Here is a 20,257-nt window from a genome sequence, read left to right as displayed (position 1 = left end):
AAGAACATGCATCTTGCACGTTGCTATACTGAGCTGTCAATGATATGAACACTGGTAATGGAACGTTTTTGTATATGTTTCTTTTAGTATTGCTGCTTTGAATCCATCCACAACCTAAACCCATGTTCAAAATGTAGAGTGTTTCCATTACACAACACAAGCCACATTTGTAAGCCTTGTTCTGAACTAGGTCAAGAACTTGCTATGCCCTTACAGAACAGTACTGTAATGGAATACTGCAAATATCCTTCAGCCTTTAGAGGAAAAAAAAGATTTGGACAAAGAAGCGTTTTTCCTTCCGCCCTTTAAAACTCATTATTCACGAAATAAACACACTAAAAATACCCTCTGTTCTTGTAAAACACAGGGCCAGAATTTGTTCTTCAAGTTTATTGCACTCTTTTGGAGTGGTGATGGGACCAATTACCAGCATTGTTGTATCCGGCAATCCACAGACAGAACAATCTCTTACTAATGTGAATCAGTGACAAATGAAAGTACAGGTATTTATTGAGCACAGTTACATCCATCCATCTGCAAATACTGTAAGAGCTTAATGCAGTATTGCACGACTTTAAAATCATTTTATTTTCATTTCATGATGCTCAATTAAAACGAAAGTATTACTCTAACCCTATATCGTAATGAGTGAACCATGAAAAGCTGTTTTCTTTTCAATCATTCAGATTTTAGATAGTAAACATATATTTGCTACCACCATTAAAATGTTTTTTTGTAATACTTTAACTAGCTCTTGTATATACCGTAACCTAGTTTGTACGACTAATAATAACAACAACAACAATAATAATAATAATAATAATAATAATAATAATAATAATAATAATAATAATAATAATAATAATAATAAACTCAAGTTATAGAGTATATCAGACTGGATGTGTAGGTTAGGGTTGTCTACTTATTCACGTTACGAATTTCGTCTTTATGGATATCAATATAGATATTGCATTTTTTTTCAAGCATACAGTATCGATTAGTTGTTGCTACATAAAATGTAATTAATTTAGCTGCAGTTCAATAATAAAAAAAAACACGTATTGCAGCGAGAAAATGCTTTTTTCCACTAAGCACTAAGCTAAAATCCACTTTACTTATTTTATTATTTTTATTGTCTGTTGCTGCAACTGTTTCAAAATAACGACAACTACAAAGGGATACAATAATGACTACGGGAATATTATTATTATTAACTGTAATCTAAATAAACTTTAGACCACTTCTGTGTTGGGCGATTACGATTATTTAAAAAAGCACCATTCCTTTTTTTAAAAAACTAAATATATTTTATACACACATTTTACAAACATTATTTTAGATAAGGACATGTTAACTGGCAACAATAAATATCTAATTTAGACAAATACGTACCTATTTCTGTAAATTTCAACCTCGATTTTTTGCCACCAGCAAATCCATAAGCAAGCAGGCAACCGACATAAAACCCCGCCTAACGACACCTCCAATTGGCTCTTTTCCAGACGCGTGATTACCTACTCACGGGTCATTCGACGAGTACATGTCAATCATTGTCAATCCAAAAAAACGTGTTTGGAAATGTGTAGAGAATGGTCAGTGCCCATTCAGAAATATTTGACGAATGCGCATTGACCTGGTCACATGAGTATGCGTTACCATGCAATATCTCTACACTATGCTTTTACTGTGTACACTTTCACAATGGATTAGTCGTAGACCTCTATTGCATTGCACACAACGCCGGTGAAATGTCATTACAAGGTATTAGAATGTTATACCGGGAGGAACCGACATGACCTCGTCTGTGTGGCTGCACAGAGAGCCGCGCGTGGAAAGCCTGGCCTCAGATGTGAATGCTAACGGCGCCTGGTGATCACGCCTGGTCTTTGCTCAATGCTTCTCGAAGCATTTCAGCTCCACATTGTTGTCAGCACGTTTTTAGTTACATTCTCAAACCTATTGTGTGTGCTGATGCGCCAGGGAGGCAAAATAAGCTGATCCCTGGAGCCAGCATTACACTTCAGCCATTAACACCAGACAGAAGGATATCTACATCATCATATGGAAGGAAACGTAAATGGAGGCACATATGGATCACATTAGTTTACTGTAAAGCTCCGTCTTAGTTGGTGCTTATCTTGGCGAGAGCCGAGTTCAAATCAGCATGAAGTTTTAACATCTACTCTCGTGTAATGGAAATCATAAACCTATTAGGGCTAAAACATTTCTAAAAGGGAAAAAAAACACACAATTACAATTCTAAAACAAATACACCTAATACAATTTAAAAGTAGGAGCCCCCTAAATTAAATGGCTGGGTCGTACATAAGAATATCTGCTTTGGTAAAGTTATTGGGTGGGTTTTTTTTTTGTTCTTTTCTGGACAAAATCCATGCTAATGACGACTCGAAATCTTTGAGAGCCTAGCCTGCGTGACATAGGGGTGTGAAAAAATCATTGAACAGGTTTCCTTGCCTGATTATATAGCAGACATGTTCAGAACCCTCCCCAGCAGGCTTGTGTTCAAGTTTGAATATGTTCTAGATGTCAGCGGTGTTGTGCTAGGCAGCGATGCACACCGCTCCACCAGATCTGTGTAACAACGTGGAAAAGCATGACCAGGATTCCTTTGTGACAGCTCTGGGATGCTGCTGGACTAACATTCTTTGAAACGCAGGTTTTCAGCACACATACTGGTATGAGCAACCATTGGGTTTCACTGGGTAGCATGAGGGAAGGTTGTAGGGAACAATGGATTTATTGATTTTTAAAAAGGTTTTGCAATGTTGCATACCTTTCTTTGTAACTGCATGCTTCTTTCACATTGGCTCTGCTGTACCTGTTCTGTGGATAAATACAGTTCAGTTCAGTTGAGTTTCAAGTGACATCAGTTCAGTTCCTTTTCAAAGCACGGAAATGCACAATTAAAATACATTTTAGAACAGCATCAATGATATCTTGAAACATAATTCACTTTACTTCAATTTAATAAAAATAAAGACATCAGTGTAATCGCTTAGTTTTAATTTCTTAGTCTGCAAAATCCCCACAGATAACAAAGTATTACAACTTAAATATATATTTTTATAGAAAACATTTAAGCATGTATTTTATTTTGTATTTTGCATTTTTTTTCAATAGTTTCTAATCTTTAAGATATTTATTTTCACCTGCATTTTTTGTACCAGATTTTCTGTTTTGTGGCTGCATCATATTTTAACCCATATCCTGGCTGAACTGGTCAATCCCAAAGAAGCCAGGGTGCTGCTGTGTTACCATGTTGGCAGACTCAATGGTGATGACGCTGCATTTCACACAGATCCATTCCACTCCGTTCATTTCACACAATGGTGTCTATTTTCAGATCTGAACAGGTGCTTATTAAAATCAATAGAAACAATAACAAATATGGTGGAAACAGAGGTATGCCGCTGACTGGATCATTAAAACACACACCAATTGGTTTATTCTATTATATAATCTCTGCTGTATAAACACACCTACATGAAAGTCAGTTTGGTAAAATAGTGTGTACTGCTGAAGAAATTTCATTCTATTTCAAATAGCAGATGGATCCATTTCAGAGCATGCAATTATAGCAAAAATCAAATAAAACAAAGGATTTCTGAAAGGAGATGATAACTAATTTATAATCATACTACAACACAAAATAAACAACATTTAAATATTTAAAAATGTTATAATTATAAACACCACTGGTAACAACGTAGGTGTGTGAACAATAAAAACCTATACTGACGTTCTCACCTGTATTACAGTAGCAAATTCATCAAAACAGATACCAAAAAAAAAGGTTTTATTAACTCATGGGTTAAAGCTTTGTGAATTTAGCCCCAATATAACCTCAGGTAGGTTCCTATGCTATATCCTGCCAGCTGGGTTTTCACCATTTGTGTGTTAATAACTGTTTTAAGGAATGTTTTGCTTAGTTTAAACAATTCTTTGAAAACTGAAAATAAACTTCGAACCTTCTCCAAAACAGATTAAAGGCTTTGTGTACTGGATTTCATTTCTCAAAATGCCTTTAACAGTCCCTAAGAAAACATTCCTTCAATTCTTTAAAGCTGTATGTATAGGGCTATATGAACAAAATAAATACATCACACAATTCCATGCAATAATAATACTAATAAGAATACTTTTTTTTTTTTTTTTTAATTTAGTCGTCGCTAATGGTTTTTACCCTGGTTTTCTCCCCAATTTGGAATGCCCAATTATTATTTGTATCCCGGTTCACCGCTGCAACCCACCGGCGACTCGGGGAACGGAGGCTGAAACACGTGTCCTCCGAAACATGTTCCTGCCAATCCGTCATTTTTCGCACTGCGGATCCACAGCGAGGGCACCAGACCTATAGTGCCAGAGGGCAACACAGATCTGAATGGCTCCACTGCAGACCCGCAGGCGCCCTATCAGCCACAGGGGTCGCTGGTGCGCGGTGAACCATGGATTGCCCTCAACCTAATTCCTCCCTACCCGGGCGGCGCTCGGCCAATTGTGCGCCGCCACCTAGGAACCCCCAGTCACGGTCGGCAATGACATAGCCTGGATTCGAACCTGCGATCTCCAGGCTATAGGGCGTATCCTGCACTCCAGGCGGAGAGCCTTTACTGGATGCACCACTCGGGAGCCCCAATAATAATAATACTTTTAAAAAACACAATAAAGAGTGATTCTCCTCTCAGGTTTAAAGTGCTACATTCAAGTAACGTGTGCTGGGGGGATGGGGGATGTGGTAACTAAAGGTCTGTCTGGCCGCTGCCCTTGTAAGGGGAGGCAGTAACTAAATTTTTCAGGAGTGAAACCCGGGCGGCTCTGTTGAATTGGACCGGCCACCTGGCTCCGGCAGACCCAGTAGATGGGCCTGGTCTGGGCTGCTTGTCGGGGGACATGAGGGGCCGGAGCTCCTGCTGCTGGATGCACTCCGTGCTGTCCTCCTCGCTGCTTCTACCAGCAGCCGCGGCGCGCTCTGGGAACTGGAAACGGGGGTCCTGCAGGGGCCTAGCGAGGGCAGCTGGGGCCCCACGCTCTTCCAGCCTCGCCGGGGGCAATGTCCTGCACTGGAGCTGCTGCGCCTCGGACACTGGGGGGGATGGCAGGCTTTCCAGGGACGAGATGCTCTGGTTCCAGGCCTGCTGCAGGTCAATGGGCACAATCTTGGTGGTCTCCGAGGAGACGCAGGCTGGGAGATCCCCCTGGTCTCCCTTCCAGGGCAGCTCCTTCTCCGCGCAGGTGGGAGACGGGGGGAGGAGGAAGGGGCTCTGACACACACCCAGAGTACCTGGGAGAGGGGGGAGGGAGGGGTAGGGAAGGAGGAAAAAGAGAAAGGAGGAAAGAGAAAGAGAGAGCAAGAGGGGGAGCATATGGAGCAGAGAGAGAGAGAGATTATAACAACCAGGGAGAGTGGCAGAAGAATGGAGAAAGCAAGAAAGAGGGAATAAGGGGAGGAGAGGGGAGATAGATAAAGAAGAAGGTAGAAAGAAAATGGTAGGAGAGGGGAGAGAGGACAAACAAATTCGTAGATGAAATTCTGCTATATAATCATAGCTGGACTTAAGTCTCAAGACAGCAATGAAAACTAGATGTGTTGGTAGGTATGTGCTGTAGCAGAATTAATAACAGATATGCTGACAGTTTCTAATTTGGGAAAAGCCTGACAGCAAAGCAGACCCTTCCGTGATAAACTCAAACAGCCTGTTCTCATGTGATTCAAGTTCAAATCCAGTTTAAGTCGCAAGTGAATTGAGTTTAACAGCCCATTGTGCGTTATAAAAACAGCCAAGGAATTGTGAATGATTAACGGCAAAGACATTCTAAAAGAACAGGAAGGTGCCTATAATCCCCTCCCTTTTTGGGTGGATGAAGTTCTTTTGGAAAAATACAATTTGGTTCATACAGTTTCCTTGACAAAAAAAAAACAAAGGAGACAGAAAAGAACAAATCAAAACGAACCAATCAAGGGACGCAGCGCAAAACTGTGTGCAGAAATGATTACTTTACAAGGAAAGCTGCAGGCTGCTCACACGTCATGTAGCTCTCCTCACTCTTCTCTCACTGAGTCAGCTCTGACCCCACTCTCCCTTCTTTTGGTAATATTTTGGCAGTTCTAGCGGAGATTACAACAACCCTCATCCTGGTGTAATATGCATTTACAAAACTGGAGTTGAGTTCCTGCTGGGCCATTAATGTCTTTAAATAACTTTACAAGAGCACAACATGGCATTGTTAACACTTAGGTACAGTTATAACATACGGATTCAGATGGGACATCTGTTGTTGAAATCTGAAATCTGTTGACACAAGCTCACATCCACTCCACACAGGTCAGAGCTGAGCGGGTCAAAATCAGCTTCTATCTTACACCCTACACTGTAGATTTTTTAGAATGCATACGTTAAATACTAGTAATTAAACACCATTGCTTATATTAATATAACATCATTTCTATCTAATACAAACGATCTGATATAAATACATTTCATATGGCTGTATCACATCAATGTCAGGGTCCACTATACAAGTTAATATACAGTTGACCCTATCTCTCTTACAGTATGAGAGTGTCTTCTTGTGAGAACTCTGGGTGCACCAGAGGGCCGTGGAGAGAAGCTGGTAGTTTCTAGTGGAGGGAGACTCACTTGACGGTTTCCTCTCCAGCAGGACCTCGTCTGCAGCTCGAGCCACGAAGGTGATCCCTTCATCCTCCTCCTTCTCGGCTTCTGAGTTGTCTTCCTCTTCCTCCTCCGAGTCCATTGTCATGACAACAGGCACTGGGGGAAGACAGAAAAAGAAGACTGTTCCTTAGCGAGAGAGAGAGGGTTTGAAGAGGGCAAGTGAGCTTTAAACAAGCGGCAACACACCAGCACGCTTTTTTCATTCTTTTTTTTTTGCTCTAATGTAGCGTATAGAAAACAGGACGATGGCTACTACTGTAGTATTGGGCATGATGATTTTTCCTCCTGACATTGAACGAACTTCCGAAATGTCAAGAGCACAGATTGGGATCTCAGACTAGTAGATTTATAATGACTTCAGTTCCTCCGTTATACAGAAGCAGGATTGCAGGACTCCAGATTATGTCCGATGGAGTTACAGTTGTAACACACGTGTCCACAGTTTTGCCCTCGGGCACAGTTTTGAGATCATGGTCTACAAGCAAGCATGTAAATCATTTGAGATGATGCGTCTTGTTCTAATCCATAGTGAGGAGTGCTGGAATGGTAATCTCACCTGTGTCCTGCCAACTGATGTTTCTTTTGGGTTTGCCATTGGGAACCTCTCCATTTACATCACTGCTTCTGTGCTGTAAACACACACACACACACACACACACACACACACACATATATATAGAGAGAGAGAGAGAGAGAGAGAGAGAGAGAGAGAGAGAGAGAGAGAGAGAGATATTTAAAGTGTTTAAATTGTTGTAAAACCTTTTACAAGAAAAAAACGAAATTGGATAATAATTTATATTTGATCCAACCTCCTATTGTAGCTTTTGAATGATCTACACATTCCCATGCAACAACGAATCACCCCCTGAAATCAATTCAATTGTTCTAAACAGTGGCGGATATAACAATGGTCTTGTTTTGGGTGGATTTTTTAAAACTTGTTGTCTAATCCCAAGCAAAGTCCTGAATTACACACAGTGAGAGCTCTAACTGTTAAGCTGCGGGGCTTTTCAGACTGTACTTTTTAACATTGACTTGGCAAACCTTAAAGGTGGTCAACAACATACAGGTATCCTCATATCAACGTGCAATAACAATGCCTTGTGCCTGCGTTATAATAAAACAGAAGTAATGATTTTTACTTTCTACAAGGCTTTCGAGGATTAGGCCCAGGATAATGTGAACACAGTGCAGTGGATGTAACGAAACTAATTGAAAGCACAGCTTTGGTCACAAGTGCAGCGTTATTATTTATATGGAATCTGGGATTTCACTTCTGTGTACTTTTCCACTTCGCACCAATCAATCATCGGGTACAGTGTTTCTTTCATCATGAAAACCTGCGGTCAAAGTTTACATTACTAGAAGAGAGAAGAAGAAAGTGTTTTGCTGAGATCAGTCCAGCGTGGTGTGAGAGACAGTTTAGGAAACACAGGGGAATTGCAGCTGAGACACCCTAATTACCAAAACAGTGGCAATAATGTAATGTCTGATTCGGAGAAATCTCAGCATTCCTTAACAAACGGATTCATGGATTTGTTCTGTTTGCATTCAGCATGTGTTTTGGGATGTGATCTCCGATGTGAAGCTGTGCAGAGAGAGGAGGAGAAACCTGCCTTCTTCTGGCTCTTCTTGTGGCGGGACTTGCCCTTGCTCTGGTAGACGCTGTGCTTGGTGGATCTGAAGGACTCGAGCCGGCACCGCATGTTCCTCTGGATCACCTCGCGATCTTGCCACTCCTGCTCATCCGCGCTGATGAAGTGACGGCTGTAATTCGCCTGGTACTAAAACACACACGCACAGAGACACACACGCGCGTGCGCACACACACACACACACACATACACACACACACGCACACACACACACAGACACACACACACACACGGTCACACACGCACACACACACACACACACAACACACATGCACGCACGCACACACACACACACACACACACACGTACACACACACGCATACACACACAGGTTCATGAATATGAATCTTTATTTTAATCCCAATAAAACATTTGTGAATAGCATAGAAGCTTTGTGTATAGGCCATATACTGTATTTAATTATATATGAAAAAGGAGTGATTTCCAGAGTCCTTAATGTGGCTGTAACAAAACCAGTGAATTGACACTTGACACTAATAAAACTGGGATTGTCCCAAATGTATTCCTGAGGACTGCACATGCATCGTATGGCTTTGTGTGTGTTGAATACGGGGTGTCACGTCTTTGTGTGTGTTGAATACGGGGTGTCACGTCTTTGTGTGTGTTGAATACGGGGTGTCATGTCTTTGTGTGTGTTGAATACGGGGTGTCACGTCTTTGTGTGTGTTGAATACGGGGTGTCATGTCTTTGTGTGTGTTGAATACAGGGTGTCACGTCTTTGTGTGTGTTGAATACGGGGTGTCACGTCTTTGTGTTTGTTGAATACGGGGTGTCATGTCTTTGTGTGTGTTGAATACGGGGTGGCACGTCTTTGTGTGTGTTGAATACGGGGTGCCGCTCACCCTCTTGCGTGGTTTGTACAGGTTTCCTGCGAGGACGTGATGCATCACCGTGTCCTCCTTGTCTTTGCCACTTCTCACGGTATCGATTACCTGCAGATCCAGACACACTCCACTGCCATTCTCCCGTCTAGCAAAGGACAGAACGCAAGAGGCAGGTGAAACAAGAGGCGCTGTGTGTTTGTGTGTGTGTGTGTGTGTGTGTCTGTGTGAGTGTGTGTGTCTGTGTGTGTGTCTGTGTGTGTCTGTGTGTGTGTGTCTGTGTGTGTGTGTCTGTGTCTGTGTGTGTGTGTGTCTGTGTGTGTGTGTGTATGTGTGTGTGTGTCTGTGTGTCTGTGTGTGTGTGTCTGTGTGTGTGTGTCTGTGTGTGTGTGTGTCTGTGTGTGTGTAAACCCTTTGTCAAGGACAGCCCTTTAGAAAACATTTTCATGAACAAAAACAAAAACAATTCTTACCTGTTTAATATCTTATTATGTGTTCTCTCTCATGTTCATGCTTTGATCATTATTTATCAGGTTTACTAACTATTCTAGCAAAAATGCCCTTAATTCACCGGGTCCGCTTCTGAAAAGACTCCTAAAAGCTGGATTTCTGGAGTAAGGTGGTCTGAAAAATGACTATATTGACCGATTGATAGACAGATAGATACATACAGCTATAGACAGATAGATCGATAGATAGCTTGATTGATAGATAGATAGATAAACAAGTTAATGAATGGATGTATTTAATACCTGCAGATAAACACTTCTTAAAGGCAATTACTAGTTCGAGTACAAGTATCAGCGCAGCCCTAAACAAATACTATCAGAAAAACAAATACTATCAGTTTTCTTTACTTACAGAAGGTTTGTGACAGAGGTTTCTGAAAATGACGTCCGGCTGGGCAAGGAAGGAAGGGACAGCTTAGCGGAGGAGAGAACGTGACCTCCCTAGGAAAAAAAACAAAAAACACATTGAAAATAATCATTTCCAGGGAAGCATGATCTCGTCTCTAAAGTCAATAATAAAAAATAAAAATTAAATATTTTAAAAGTTTATGCTGAAAAAAAAGATTTTACTAGAAAATGTTACGTTTTGGTACTGGGAGTGTACAGATTTTATTTCTTGCAAATAATTGTACTATGTCAAACCCCTTATTAAATTGCCTGTTATTGGTAGGAGTGATCACTGCTGGGTCTCCGAGGCTGCTCTGTGTGCAGCTGTATCCGTTTCTAAATCGGGTTCTGTTTACACCACAGAACAGTAAAGAGAGTCTTCCAGCCCCGGTCTGTGAGTCAGTCATTACTGTTCATCACTGCACTGTACGTTTGGTTCAAACACACAGACTATAAACATTCCAATTAGGAGCATTTTTTGCGAGGTTAAGAACTTCTCAGGTTACATAATGAAAACCCTGTTGAGCGAGGTTCATCTTTTGTCTGTCTTGTAAAATCAGAAACAACGAGCTTTCAGCATGCAGTAAACATGAGACAGCAACAGCAAGTACTGGGGATTTAAAAAAGTCACTGTTAACAGCTCCGCTTTAATTTGCAGGTAAGATGCTTGGAAGTGGAGGTCAGTGGTACAGTCAGAACATAGAACTTCTTAACATAATTCAGAATAATAAAGACGCCTGCCAGCTGCCTATGTCACCTTGTCATGTCGTGGGCTATTTTACTTTTCAAAACCTCAACTGCAACAATTGCAACAATTCCTAGCTTCTCCTTTGAATACAATATAACATGACGTTTCTTTCCTTTGTTCAATTGGCTGTGTGGCCTGTGGATTCCGATCGCGTTGGCGAGCATGTTTTCCCTGTGCTAATCTTAGACTGAGCTTTGTGCTGCACAGTTACAGATCAGGAGGTGAGGTGATGTGGAGCTCGGAGCAGGCTTCAGGAGTGACTCTCCGTCACTCTTGTGCACAGATGTCTAAACAGAGTTTTACATTCTCAGTTTCTTTGTGTATTTAAATTCCAGAGGTTTTGGGATGGGGTTCCAAATGTGTATGCTACAGTAAATAAGGTTAGAACAGTAATTGCTTACCTGTATTGATCACTGATGATCCTATTAGGAGAAAAATCCTAAATGAATTTGAGACTTTGATATTGTAATAGGACTGACTCACCTCCCCCTGCGGAACCCCCGAGGCTGACTCAATCAGCCTGTGAAGATCCTGAGCTGCTCTAATTGGTCGTTTTTATCATAACATTTTGTTTCAAAAGAATTCAATTGAATTCAGTAGCAATACATAATTTGGCATAATTCACAGACAGGGTCAAAGTGCAGTCCTTTCGAAATAAATAAAAAGCCCCTTTGAAATGCATTGTTTTTATAAGCGCCCTGCAAGAGTGCTTTTTTTTTTAAATTGATCATAAACATCATGAAGAAGTAGATAACCATGACCTATACCTGCCACAGGTAGCTGTAAAACATATAGAAGTGTGGTATACAGACAGTTTTCTCTACATAGCCCACGAGTCTAATACAGCAAATCCTGTCCAACCCGGCACGAATTGGGACCAGGAAATTGTGCCGAATTACAGAGTTACTGTAAACTCTAATAGGGATTAGTGACAAACGATGTGAACCCTGTTGAAAACTCTAATGCATTACATACTGTAGAAGTGCAGTCCAGGTGTACCTGGTAATTCAAGGACTGCATTCATTTCCATTGTACTGTCTCCACACAACATACTTGATTATACCTTTAGAAAGACAAACCACATGGCCCTGTGCTGGTCTGCACACTCAGAGACTTTTTTTAAAATCATGCCGGACTGTAGAGGGGATCACACCATCCATTTCAATAGGGATTAGACAAGTGTTACTGTATTGTGATAGAGAATCTCCTAAGAATGTTTCAGCACAACTGGACACGCAGTCTAGATACTGATATGTGTACAAAATGTAAAGTGTGACACAGCTTCTTTCCATCGCAGGGGTCATGCATCTTTCAAATGCAGAGTCTGCCCCTTCGTTGCATGTCTTTTAAGGCTGAACTATCACTTGTGATTCTGTTTTGAGATTCTGTGATTCCTCATTGAAAAGCCAGCTAACCCCCTGGCAGTGGCAGCCAGCCTCTGATCTGCAGCCAGTGGGCGCGCGGCTGGCAGCAAAGACCTGTTACTATTTCAAACTCCTCTCATCTCCGCTGTCTTGGAAGCAGTAGAATCCCTGGCTTTCGACATCCCTTATTCCACAACAGATATCAGCTGACTAAAGAGGAAAGTTTGACTTTTTCAGAGAAACACCACACACCGCTGGTTTGGCAGGAGAACATTTCTACAGTTACTTCTGGCACAGGAGTGGGAGGGTTGGGGGAGTACCCTTGTTTTAAAGCGCTCTGGTTACAGCTTTGAAGTTTGCACAGTCTTACCAAAGCTGATCCATCTGTGACAAAGAAAGCAGCGGAGGAGCAGGAAGCACCAGCAGGAGCTTTTCTCCACGCTGCAGAGCAGGGGCTGCTACAGGCTGCCCTCGAGACTGGAAGCACACCCATACATCCAGGCCACTCCACAAGAGTGATGTGCAAGGATGGATGCTTCAGGTGGTCTGCTGTGCACAGGAAATACAAGCGAACTGAAGTGTGAAATAATGATGGTTCATTGATTTTAAAAATGGTAGAAATGAGAATCCCATAAGGGTAAGGGATAAGGGCGTCTGCTAAGACATAAATAATAATAATAATAATAATAATAATAATAATAATAATAATAATAATAATAATAATAATAATAATAATAATAATAATAATAATAATAATAATAATAAAACAGACTGGAACATTATTTCACAATATTAGCAATAATCATTTTGGCTCACAGCCAGAGCACCAGCTGCAGTCTTGAGCTGGCCTTTTAAAAAACAGATTTTTTTTTTTTTTTTTTTTTTAAATAACGAATGTAAGCAAATGACTAGGTCAGAGCAGTATGACAGGTTAATCAATATGCCGACCTGGTAGTCTTTAACTGACAGGAGCTTGAAACCTGGTACCAGGAGACCTAATTTGAGGCAACTTTCCTGCATCAAACCCCAAGTCCCCCCTGGTGTGCCGTGCAGGGGCCTGAAACCTAGTCTCCTGAAACCAAGTTCCAAGCCACAAAGTGTCTTCGTGTTCCCTCAGCTTAAGTCTGCAGAGGTTAAGTAGTTGATAAAGGAAACTGAACAGAACGGATCTCCAGAAGGAGTTGCATTCCAGGTCAGATTAATTGGGTTCCTATGCAGGGTTAAGATGACAGGAACAATGTTTTCATAATATCAACTCTCCCAGCAAAAACTTTCTCAAGCTTTCTCAAGTTCGGAAAGGTAAGGACGTTGGCGAGTTTTTGGACGCTCAATCACTTTGTACGTCACAAAGCACGTCTCACGGCCTTCATGAATGAATACGTGAAGCTCTGTTTATCCAGTGCAAGGAAACGGGGGATCATTTTCAAAAGATATTTCCAGGATACAAGATACTCTATGTGATTATATGTGTATGATTTTGAAATAAAAGGAAAAAAACCCTAAAGGAGCTGAGTTTCCTTATTGAACTGTCTCCCTTGAATGCGCTTCAGTATACATACTGAACCAAACTAGCACCTAGAAATGAGTGCCTAGAACGCTTCATCGACTTACTGGATCAAGAAGTATTGCTTATTACTCATTTTTCAATGCTTATACAAATAAGCAGCTCTAGGTTGGAACACACATGCTGCATGGGATTCTGTGACCCCATTACGCGCCGTAAAGTGAATAGCTTAGAACCAAGAAAAATGAACTGCTGTGTCTCCCCAGGAAGTTCATGAAAGGCTGGGAAATGTGACCCAGTGGGTCTTAAGGGGTTAAAAAAAACATCCAGTTTGTTAATCCTGGCAGTGCTGACCCACAGCATGCAATACCAGAACGGTGCTGTCTCTGAGTGGCAATGAAACGGAAGTTTAATTAGGGAGGAATTCCCTGAAGATATCCAAACTCGGAGACAGGATCACTCACTCTGCTTTAATTCAGTTCCCATGTGATTCCGGGGCCAAGGCTAACAAACCACCAGGGAATCAGAGGGCTGAGTCAGGAGAGAGAGATAAGGGCTAAACGCCTATATATGTCAATGCGTTTCAGAACAGCCCGCTCAAAAACACACAGCTAAAAAAGCTGTGGAATGGATTCCTGTCCCGTACATATTACGCAGGCTTGTTTCTCTAACAGGATGTACGGGACACTCCGGTACGGGACAGTGTCATCCCCCGTGGCTTTGGACTCCCCCTTTATTATTCCCACACCAGTTCACTTTGGAAAGCTGGGCTTTGGTTCAAATTCTAAGAAATGCTGGTAATAAAGCTATAATGTTCAGTAATTTAAATGAACTTAAAAAAAGCCTTTATTTATTCTAGTAACAAAAGATGTAACTATTAAACAGCGCTGCCCTGATGCATGCGTGGCAGCCTGCTCTGGGTTTTTTGTTTTATAGATTCATTTTACAGACCATGATCCGTTTCCCTGATACACGAATGAAAGAGGATGCTGGGAGACGCTGATAAAACTGCCACAGTAAATGTTACAGGTCTTCCCATGCTTTTTCCATGATTATGCAAGGCATTTCCCATTTTACCATACATCCCCGGGCTCTCATTTTGTATACCATGCTTTCACAATCATTTATTAGACTTCCCTATGTACGGTTTCAACTGCTGCCCCAATACAAAGGGCCAGAGCTCAGAGATCACTGTCATCACTGTGTCAGATATATGCGCAAGTTCACTTAATGAATGATTGCGAAGATGCAAGCCGAAAGCTCTATCTCCTTTGTTTGCAAAACCAAAGAAAGAAAAAAGCTTCGGGGCTTCCATCGTAGCAGAATAAATATTAGTGTTAGTCTCCATGCCAATCCTGCAGTAAAAGATTACACAGCCTTGTGGATTTTCAAACACTGTGCAATCATTGGTTACAAGGTTCAATTCCACTGGAGGAGAAGTATCTGTCTGATACTGTCCTGTTTCTAATAGCATTGAAAACCCTGAAGACAGTCACTGCCAGGTGATAATGCTCTTTTCGTCAGGTTAAACATGCTCGCCTTCAGTGTGCAGACAGAGCAGACTTCTGTAGTAATGCATTATTACACTCTTCAGCACAGGGGGCAAAGCACCGATATACTGGAAAGAGCCGGCTTGGAAACCAGGCTAATAGCCATTATAATGCACAACTGAGTTGGGCAATTTTAGTCTTCTGGTTTTCTAGTTTGAGCAATTTGGTCTGGCTAATATGGTGATACAGGTATTAGCAGAGGCAGCTAAAACATTGAGACCGATTTTCATTCTATTTTGCAAAGTGCACCAACTGTTTTCTACAAGGAGAAAAACTAAATGCAATAACAAAATTCATTTAAATGCTCATTTGACTGCATGTGTTAAACCAAAAAAGGCCAGCAAAGAAATTTAAACTAGCTGCACCGACGATATCAAGCTGTCAACATCTGTGGAATGGCTCATATTAAAAAATAATTACTTTTGCAGTCCCCAGGTTCACTGCACAATTACACTCCTCTGCTATAATGATTGCATGCTTACATCTCAGCTATTATAACAAGCATGAACCAGGCAGAGGGATGGGAAGTAAACCCTTCCAAGGTCGTAAATAACAGCAATCTGAGACGCTCATATCATGTATTCAACCCTAATGCTTTCAAGGCATTTCAGTTTGAAATCACACATTCTCATTTATCCTGAAATATTTTAGATAAAGCCTACTACTTGAACCAGACCAAAGCGGCTAACCTTGATTCAAATAGACACAAAGCTTAGTGTTCAGGCTTGTGGAAGAGTGTGAGTGCGTTAGACAAGGGGCGGGGGGGGGGGGGTGGGGGGTGGGGGGGTGGCACAAGCAACAGATCTCCCTGGAACGCTGTCAGAATCTCAATGAGCTGGCAGATGGCTGGAGCTATGCAGGGCTTTGAACATGATCAGTATTGATTTAAATATGATCATGTACAAAGAGAACGAAAAGCCGTGCGAGTCGTCTGGGCCAGCGACCTGCCCGCTTGTTTAGATTATGACCGTATGGTTTTCTCTGGCAGCTGCCTCTCCTGGCAGCAGAGCCAGAGGAGATAGTGGCATTAAATCCGCAGAGCTCACATCCTCGCGAGCTTAATCCTGCAGCTCCACCTGGTGTTGAAAAGAGGGACTGCACCTCCAGAAAAGTAAAGTACATAAATACTTCATTGCAAACCGCAGAGTGATGGAACTAACATCCTGCAAGGAAAAAGAAACCATTCAAGAACCAAGTCATGCTTTCAAATTCCCAGCTGCTTGCTGGAAACCCACTTGATCAACGAAGCTCATGGCATCTCTGATGTTCAGTTTCTGGTATACGTCCCAGATCTCGTCTTTGATGCGATAGGCCGACTTCCGCATCAGCAGCTGGCTCAGGTACTTCTTGTCAAAATGTTCCCACCTGCAAAATAAACAAATCAATCAATCAATAAACAGTTTTATGTAAATCTACAGTAAGTACACTGACACACAGATCCCCATCCCCATTGTCACACAGAGGTCGTCCAGAAACATGAGATACCATATACTGTAATACAATCAGCAAGGTCTCTGCATGTATTCCACCAAGTGTATTAGACTCTTCTGGTATTTTTTATGTATTACAGTGCCACCTGCTGGTACAACTGTGGTGCAGTTCTTTGTAAACTCTTGCATTATACAGTATTGGGGGCTACCGTTAAGCCAGGATTGCTTCTTTCTAAGTCACTTACTTGTCTCTCCAGTGGTGGTAACCGTGGTGACCAGCAATGTCCTCCACAGCAGCCAGGATGTGGTCAAAGGCCTACAAAAAACCAGAGTGTAGGACAAGGTCACATTCCTGATATAAGAATAATAACAATGTTATAAATGTAAGAAACACGGTCTTCTGGAACGTATGCCTGTGTTGGATACCCCAATGGACTGTGTGTTAGCAGACTGGATTGTGAGATTTTGTTCCTAAACAAACCTGCAAGCCCCCAACGCATTGTCCCGTCAGTACAGTACCTACCCGTTCATGAAGCTCCTCGTTCAGGGTAGGCTTGTGCTGGTTACTGCGTTTCACTTTCAGCCATTTCACAAGAGGTTTAATAGTCAGCCCCTGGATGAAGATGAAAACAAATCATTGAAAAAGGGAAAACCAAAATAATGATAATAATATTAATACTCTTCCAGTTTCCCTTCCTCCAGGTAACAGATTACTCTCAGCCTCTCACAGGGTGACTTGAGAAATAATCCTTTGACAGGCTGACGGGAGAGGCAACCCATTATCTCATAGAACAGAGCGGGCCTAGGTTATGTGGAATCCGCTGTGTCCTCCCTATTGCACTGGCTATAAATGCACAACTAGAGCTATCCGTACCATGGAAAATTAGACCACTGTGACCTACATCTACCGTAGCCACATGGAAAAACCTCAGTGTGACCCCTGATACTGCCGCTCCCAATAACCCAGGACAGTGTGCTACAGTATTGTGAAGATCTTGTGGGATTGCAAAATGCTGACATGCGGTTACTGTCTGCAGTGTTGTAAACATTATTCATAGCATTATTGGAAGCTATTCCCTCTTGAGAATTCACAGCTGAGTTTCTTTGTTAAAATTGTACTACCCAGAACCCAGACACAAAAAACAAATACACAACATGCCTGTACTGAAATGAGAAATAACACTGCTAGTGCTAATAATAATAATAATAATAATAATAATAATAATAATAATAATAATAATAATAATAATAATAATCACAGTTTAACTGCTCAGACTCTGGGCTTTATAATATTCATTATAAAGCCCAGAGCCTTGGTTCCATGCGATTAATCACAGTGAGATTGTTATGTTTTCTCTGGTAGAGCAGGTATCAGTCTGCGGTTTTTACTCCCTGGAAGAAGGCTGGGTAATGTCAATGTCATGAGGGTATTTGTGAGGTTCTGCTGCTGAAATGCTAGTGTACTAATTACAAGCACAATAACAGGAACATTTGATACTGCGTCACCAAGACAACCAAGGCTCCGGTCTATTTTTAAAAGATGAAAATAATTGAGCACACTGGTTTAGTTAAATGACACGCAAGCCAGTGTTCCTTCACCGGTACGTCACAGACACCCTTATAAAGGTTTACCAAAATATTGAGGACATCTTTTCAGCATCTTTTCACCTGTTTTATTGTATTTAGTGGTTTTAATAATCTATCAAGGGAAACCCCAGCAGGATTCATATAGGATTAAAGTGATCCATCGATGTGTGAAAGATGTGTGAAATGGACCCCAGCACACAGCGTCATCAAGTAAAACCAGTGAAAGCATTGACTACCGAAGCACCATAAAACACAGCCACACTAAAAAAACCTTTACCTGGAACATCACTGTGAAGAAAAAACACAGCCACACTAAAAAAACCTTTACCTGGAACATCACTGTGAAGAAAAAACACAGCCACACTAAAAAAACCTTTACCTGGAACATCACTGTGAAGAAAACCACAGTAATAGTCGTTGCCACAAAGTAATCCTTTGCTTTGACCTTTGACTTGTCCAGAAGGATGACCAAGGCAAACGCCACTGCTCCCCTCAGGCCACCGTACGACATCATCACCTGATCGATCCTGTCCAGAGGGCAGAGTCTGAAGCGATTCAGAACCCAGGTCTGGAGAATGACACCTGAAGAAACAAACACACACACACGCACACACACACACAAACACGCACACACACACACACACAGGGTCATACACAGGCTGTCCTGTATCCAACATGTCACATACTGTACCAGCCCATTGTGCTTCTGCTGTGCCAGTTAGTGGCTTGAACAGAGAAGTGTAGTTTCATGTGTCAGTATGTCTCAGTAACCCCTACTACAATCACACACTCAGAAATGGGATTGTCTAGAGTTAAAAAATGGGACTTGCACCGATGATTTTGGATTATTTATTCTAGGACCCTTACATGCCAGCTTGCACTACACACTGTGCCAGTGCAGTGCAAAAGGGGCTGGAGCTACACAGCACTCACCCACGGCTCTGAACACAAACACAAAGACGAGAGTGAAGAGCACCAGGGCGCTGTCCCAGGTCCACATGGAAGTGTCCACAGCGGAGATGCCCAGGAACATGAAGATGATGGTTTCTGCAATGCTGGCCATGGTCTTCATGGTGTACTTCACTGTGGTGCGAGACTTCTGAGAAATGTTGGCTTCCACGTACTTCTTACAGCACAGGCCACAGAACGTCATCCTAGACAGAGAGACCAACTGCAGTGTTTATGATCACCAGCTATCAGACACATCACACTATTCCCACCAGTGGAGGGCTCTGTATGCCTACACTAGAACACAAATTATCTTTGTGTTCTTTTATTATTAGGCTTCCAAGCTGGCTTGGGAAGCCTATTGTTATTGTAAAGATTTTTTTTTGTATTTTTTTTTTTTATATATTATTGTCGTTTTTCCTCCCAAAACTTTAAACTGCTCCTGTTCGCATGCGGTGTAACCAATCAACATGAATCTAGGCAGGTATCGTCCCGTGTAGATTACAGTTCAGATGCAAAACAATTGCGCTCCAGCGTCAACCAACATGGCGGCCTGACGCATTTTTTGGAAAAACCTTTCAAAACCTTCTTCTTGGGAACCGGTGAACCGATTGATCTGAAACTTCAAATACATCATCAGCAATCAAACCCGCTTCAAGTTTGCAAAGCAGAAGTTGCTGCAATAAATTTTAATATCAAAATGGCTTATGAATTGATTTTAAGTATCTGACTGACAAATGAAAATGTTTCTTATTCATTTAAAACTGCTTTGGGAGGACCTGGTCTTGAAAGGTCTATAGATGTGCCATGTTGCTGTTGTCGTATTTACAGAACCAGGAACTTTGACCTGTTGCATAACAGTCTTGATGTTGCTAGGCAACTAAAGCACTGGGGTGTTCGTGCAGCACAAATGTTGAAATCTGTTCCGTTGTCCCAGTTTATTTTCCCTTACAACTCTCTGTAACTGTCTCTCAGCTCAATCCCCCATACTGTCTTTGATGTCTTCATTCCAATGATAAGCTTTGACCTTCACATGC

The 20,257-nt window shown here is 41.7% G+C and overlaps 1 protein-coding gene across 2 annotated transcripts in view; it reads right to left on the bottom strand.

Annotated features, from left to right (window-relative positions):
* Positions 1-3,622: 3,622 nt before the first annotated feature.
* LOC117424742 (sodium/hydrogen exchanger 5-like) overlaps positions 3,623-20,257 on the bottom strand; it is a 31,778-nt gene continuing 15,143 nt past the window's right edge. Inside the window, exons 6-16 of one of the 2 annotated variants that reach the window (XM_058992840.1) lie at positions 19,206-19,426; positions 18,652-18,854; positions 17,209-17,298; positions 16,931-17,001; positions 16,491-16,620; positions 10,055-10,143; positions 9,215-9,341; positions 8,312-8,479; positions 7,252-7,324; positions 6,573-6,791; positions 3,623-5,302 (exon numbers count right to left, since the gene is read on the bottom strand). In XM_058992840.1, coding sequence (XP_058848823.1) covers positions 4,761-5,302; positions 6,573-6,791; positions 7,252-7,324; positions 8,312-8,479; positions 9,215-9,341; positions 10,055-10,143; positions 16,491-16,620; positions 16,931-17,001; positions 17,209-17,298; positions 18,652-18,854; positions 19,206-19,426 — 1,933 coding nt within the window. In that variant the 3' untranslated portion in view covers positions 3,623-4,760. The remainder of the gene's footprint in view (positions 5,303-6,572; positions 6,792-7,251; positions 7,325-8,311; positions 8,480-9,214; positions 9,342-10,054; positions 10,144-16,490; positions 16,621-16,930; positions 17,002-17,208; positions 17,299-18,651; positions 18,855-19,205; positions 19,427-20,257) is intronic. The other variant, XM_034041418.3, reaches the window with a different exon arrangement.

The sequence above is a fragment of the Acipenser ruthenus genome, chromosome 19 (assembly GCF_902713425.1).
Source record: "Acipenser ruthenus chromosome 19, fAciRut3.2 maternal haplotype, whole genome shotgun sequence".
NCBI lineage: Eukaryota > Metazoa > Chordata > Actinopteri > Acipenseriformes > Acipenseridae > Acipenser > Acipenser ruthenus.
Note: the sequence above shows the minus strand (reverse complement) of the source record. Positions and strands in the feature narration are given on the sequence as shown.